Below are 5,161 nucleotides of genomic sequence, written 5' to 3' on the forward strand. Positions count from 1 at the left end.
GGTGCATCACTTAAGACCAGGAGTTCAAGACCAGCCTGGCCAACATGGTGAAACCTTGTCTCTACTAAACATGCAAAAGTTAGCTGGGCATGGGTCCCAGCTACTTGGGTGGCTGAGGCATGAAAATAGCTTGAGCCCAGGAAACGGAGGTTGAAGTGAGCCGGGATTGTGACACTGCAGTCCAGCCTGGTGACAAAGTAAGACGCTGTCTCAAAAAAGTAGTTGTTTCTCTGAAACACATTTAATTACATGTGCTGTGTCTTTATGTGTTAACTCTAGCAAGCCTAAAGGGCTGGCTACACCTTCCTTCCATCAACAGCTGGAGTCCAGCCAGGCACGGTGGCTCATGCCTATAATCCTAGCACTCTGTAAAAGGCTGAGGCAGGAGGATTGCTTGAGTCCAGGAGTTCCAGATCAGCCTGGGAAACATACAGAGAACATGTTTCTAGAGAAAAATTTTTAAAAATTAGCCAGCCGTGGTGGTGCATGCCTGTGGTCCCAGCTACTCAAGAGGCTGAGATGGCAAGATCACTTAGGCCCGGGAGGTCGAGCTGCAGTGAGCCATGATCTCTGCACTCCAGCCTGGGAGACAGAGCAATACCTTGTCTCAAAAAAGAAAAAAATGTTTGGAGTTTTCTTAGCCTTGCAAGCTGAGACTTTGCCTCTGACCACTCCCACCAGCTCACTGCAGTGGGGAGAGGGAACCCCCAGTGGCAAGATCCAGAGAACGACCCTAGGAGACTCAAGGCAGGACATGGCAGAATTTTACAGTGAACTGATTTTAGGTCAAAACCACATGAAGTTCTTTCTATAAAGGGATTTGGTTGAGTTAATGTCTCCATTTCCATTGGCCCAGGAGACAAATCTGGCGCCATGAGAAGCACTGCAATGTTCACTGGCTTCTCAGAACCTGTCTTATCCCCCTGGGAAATGAGGCCACACCTGCAGGGTGGGAACAGTAGGAGACTTCCTTTCATGTCCTTCTCCTGTGAATTTTTACCACAAGCACTTATTCCTTTTATAATCAGCGAAAGGTGATAAAGATATTTCCATATTAAAAAGAACCTGGCTACAGCAGAGGCACCCTCCAAAGCAAAGATACTACCGATCCGAGTAACTTCCTGGTCTTTATTTGCATATTATTTTCTTGCTGTGGTTTGTTATTTTATTTTTATTCCCCTCTGGGATTCTAACCCCAGCTACTCACTACTCCTTCCCCCTGGAAGGCTGTTGCTGGCCGAGATAGCAGGCGCTGCCTTCCCATATCTTCCCACTGCTCCCACTCTCGGAGGTCATGGGGTTTGGCTTGATCCAGCCCAAGCTCTCAATTCAGCTCCAGCCCAGACCTGGGTTCACTCCTGACCTGGATACCGCCCCAGATGACCTGTTCAGAAGCCAAGGAAAGAGCTTGAGTGTTGGCTCTGTGAGAGGCCAAGGCAGCAAGACTCCTGGCCCCATACAGAGCAGTCCTGGAGTTCTAGGGAGCTTGTGGCTTAACCAATGTTGAAAGAGGGAGCTGTGTCCCCACACCCAGGGACGATTGTCTTTCATACACCAGAACTTCATCCCCAGTAGGAGCTCCCCACTTCTCATTAGGAGGTCCCAGGGGAGGATGGAGGGTTGGGGGCAACCCCTGGGTCACCCAGGCCTGAGTGGAGCCCTAGTTTTACCTCCTACCAGCCTTAAGACCTTGGGCCAGTCATTTAACTGAATCTGGGCTTGTCCCAAGGGTTCAATGAGATAATGAATGCAAAACCCCTGGGAACTCATAGGAGTTCACAAATAGAAGTTTATTTAATCTGCACAAACCCCAGAGGCTGCCCTTTGGCCAGAAGCAGCTTTTCAACTGCAATTACCACAGACCCTGTTCTGAAAGTTTCCCCCACCCTCAAAGAGTTCCCTCTCTCCTTCAGTCAGGTGAGGGGCACTGCCAGCCACTGGAGCAGTGGCCAGGTCTCTCAGCTCAGGCCCAGCGGTCTGGCCCACGACCTTGGAGGAACCTGGGAGAAAGCTTCACCAAGCGACAGTACTTTTCCACTGCACTGCCTCGGCCACCTCGGCTGGCTTTGTGCTGTGCAGACCAGGCAGAGTGCACCAGGCCGGCCCCTTCAGGAACCCACCCTGATTCCCACTCCCAGGGATGGGGGTGAGGGCATGCTGTGGGTGAGGGGCAGCAGGAATACTGGGGTGGAGGGTGGCGGGGGAGGTTCCCGAATGCGCCAAGGGGAGCTTGGAGACCAGTAGAGAGGCCAAATAAATTAGCATGGACAAAGCCCTCCGGTATATTCCAGGGGATACCTAGTACTTAACAGTCCTCTCGACCCTCACCCCTCCGCTAATGATTAAACCCGTTCCACCGCGCCTGTGCAGGGTCCCGGGCAGCGCGAGCCTGCGCGGGGGGAGGGGAGAAGAGGGCAAGGGGAGGGGACAAGAGAGCTAGCGGTCCCGCCCGGTGATGTAGGCAGCCCGGGGAGGCGGAGCCGCGACGCCTGAAAGAGTCCCCACCGCAGCCGCGCTCTCGGTCGGCCCCACCGAGCAGCAGCCAGCGGCTCCGGCGACCCAAATTGCGGCGGCAGGGACCGCGGAAATCCCACCATTTGGGCTTGGGTTGGGGGTGTCCAGCCCACCCCACCCCCAGCCTCGGCCCCTCCTCCCTTCCCAGACGGCTGGAGCCACTCCCGGGAAAAGCTGTCCCCAGCCACTCGGCCGCCGGCTGGGCACCGGGCATCTGCGAAGCTAGCCCTGCCTGGCACTGGGCATCTCCGGACACCGACTGTCTCCGGCGCTGCCCGGCTTCTCGCGACTCCGGGCCGGTGGACTTCTGCGCGCTTTCCCTCCCCCGGCCTCCCGACAGGACGCAGGTGAGCTCCCCGCGACCCCAGCCTCTTTGGCCGCCGTCGCGATGCTGCCCTGGAGACGTAACAAATTCGTGCTGGTGGAGGACGAGGCCAAGTGCAAGGCGAAGAGCCTGAGTCCGGGGCTCGCCTACACGTCGCTGCTCTCCAGCTTCCTGCGCTCCTGCCCGGACCTGCTGCCCGACTGGCCGCTGGAGCGCCTGGGCCGCGTGTTCCGCAGCCGGCGCCAGAAAGTGGAGCTCAACAAGGAGGACCCGACCTACACCGTGTGGTACCTGGGCAACGCCGTCACCCTGCACGCCAAGGGCGACGGCTGCACCGACGACGCCGTGGGCAAGATCTGGGCTCGCTGCGGGCCGGGCGGGGGCACCAAGATGAAGCTGACGCTGGGCCCGCACGGCATCCGCATGCAGCCCTGCGAGCGCGGCGCCTCCGGGGGTTCGGGGGGTCGCAGGCCGGCGCACGCCTACCTGCTGCCGCGCATCACCTACTGCACGGCGGACGGGCGCCACCCGCGCGTCTTCGCCTGGGTCTACCGCCACCAGGCGCGCCACAAGGCCGTGGTGCTGCGCTGCCACGCTGTGCTGCTGGCGCGGGCGCACAAGGCGCGAGCCCTGGCCCGCCTGCTCCGCCAGACCGCGCTGGCAGCCTTCAGCGACTTCAAGCGCCTGCAGCGCCAGAGCGACGCGCGCCACGTGCGCCAGCAGCACCTCCGCGCGGGGGGCGCCGCCGCCTCGGTGCCCCGCGCCCCGCTGCGCCGCCTGCTCAACGCCAAGTGCGCCTACAGGCCGCCGCCGAGCGAACGCAGCCGCGGGGCGCCGCGCCTCAGCAGCATCCAGGAGGAGGACGAGGAGGAGGAGGAGGACGACGCGGAGGAGCGCGAGGGAGGAGCCCCCCAGCGCGAGCGGCCGGAGGTGCTCAGCCTGGCCCGGGAGCTGAGGACGTGCAGCCTGCGGGGCGCCCCGCCGCCCCCGCCGCCCGCGCAGCCCTGCCGCTGGAAGGCCGGCCCCAGGGAGCGGGCGGGCCAGGCGCGCTGAGAGCGGAGGGACAGGACTCGCGGCCTCAGGCCCAGCCCGCCAGACTCACAGCCTCCGACCCCGGCCCTGCCCGCTTCGGCTGCCCCGGCCCCCGGCCCGTGTCTCCCCTGTGGTCTCCGTGTTGTCCGCCCCGCCGCCTCATTTTGGCTCAGGGTGATGATGCCTGGGATGCCCTTGATGATTGCGGGTGTTCCTCTCTCCCCACACCCGTAGTGCCCGGGCCTGCCACTGTGGACCTGCCCCCTACGCTTTACACCAAGTCTCTTTGCCCACAGACCTCCTCATTCCCTCCCAAAACATCCTCTCAAGAGAAGGGAGGATAAGTTTCCAGAAATCCAGGAGGGTGGATTTGGATCCTGGCCAGGGTGGAGGCAACAACCCTGCCCTTGGTCCCCCTAGCCTTCTTCCCTGTGGGAAAAAAAAAAAAAAATGAATGCCCTGGAGAGGCATTCTTGCAGGGGAAGAATCTAGCGGCCGGGGAGCGTTGAGGCCGGGCCAGTGGTGGGCAGAGTCCGCTGCCATATGCGCAGGGAGGAATCCGCAGGCCCAAGCCCCGCCTCTCTACCCCTAGGAGGACTCCTGGGACTTGACTGCTCTGCCTCTGGAGAACACTAGGACAGTCCCACTGACATTCAAACAACAGGTTAGGCCAGGTAACAGCCATGCACCAGGCCACTGCCCAGGCCTCTGCCCTGGCACCCACCACGGGATTCTTCACCCGCCCCATCTCTCTGCAGATGGATGCATGTGGTCCCCTCCTAGGTGCCCCTCAACCAGGTCCAAGATGGGGCTTCAAAGGAGGTAAGGAGAACCTTTGGCAGGTGCTTGGGGACACTGACTACCTAGAAAGTAGGCATAGCAGAGCTGCTCCCAAGTCGAGGCTCCTCAGAGCAGGTGGGTCCCGACAGCAGCGGATTCTCCCAGCAGGATGAGGAAGGAGGGTGTATTAACCCAACCAAGGGAGTGGACCTCCCCCCCAGGTGTCACCGCAAGGCCACAAAAAGCCCAAAGATCTATGTGTCACTGATCATTGTAAATAAAGTGGACCTGCTTTTTCAGCCCTGTCACTACTCCTGTGTTGTGTTTAATGCCAGGCCTGCTGGGGGTGACAGAAGTGATTGAGGGTCAGATAAGCCACAGGTGATCAGGTATGGCTCTCCCTAGTTACGATCAGAACCCTGAAAGTAGCTCTTTTGAGCAGCCAGAGCCAACCCCAGGATTAGGATGGGGGCTGGGGACTGCTGCCAGGAAGCTCTTCCTTAATATTGG

The 5,161-nt window shown here is 59.9% G+C and overlaps 1 protein-coding gene across 1 annotated transcript; it reads left to right on the top strand.

Moving 5' to 3' along the window:
* The first annotated feature begins 1,891 nt into the window (after nucleotides 1-1,891).
* On the top strand, nucleotides 1,892-4,959 carry FAM43B (family with sequence similarity 43 member B). Its single transcript, XM_017506417.2, has 2 exons — nucleotides 1,892-2,146; nucleotides 2,663-4,959. The coding sequence occupies exon 2, from the start codon at nucleotides 2,903-2,905 to the stop codon at nucleotides 3,890-3,892; it is 990 nt and encodes a 329-aa protein (XP_017361906.1). The 5' UTR covers nucleotides 1,892-2,146; nucleotides 2,663-2,902; the 3' UTR covers nucleotides 3,893-4,959.
* The last annotated feature ends 202 nt before the right edge of the window (nucleotides 4,960-5,161 follow it).

The sequence above is a fragment of the Cebus imitator genome, unplaced genomic scaffold, assembly GCF_001604975.1.
Source record: "Cebus imitator isolate Cc_AM_T3 unplaced genomic scaffold, Cebus_imitator-1.0 Scaffold15, whole genome shotgun sequence".
Taxonomy (NCBI): domain Eukaryota; kingdom Metazoa; phylum Chordata; class Mammalia; order Primates; family Cebidae; genus Cebus; species Cebus imitator.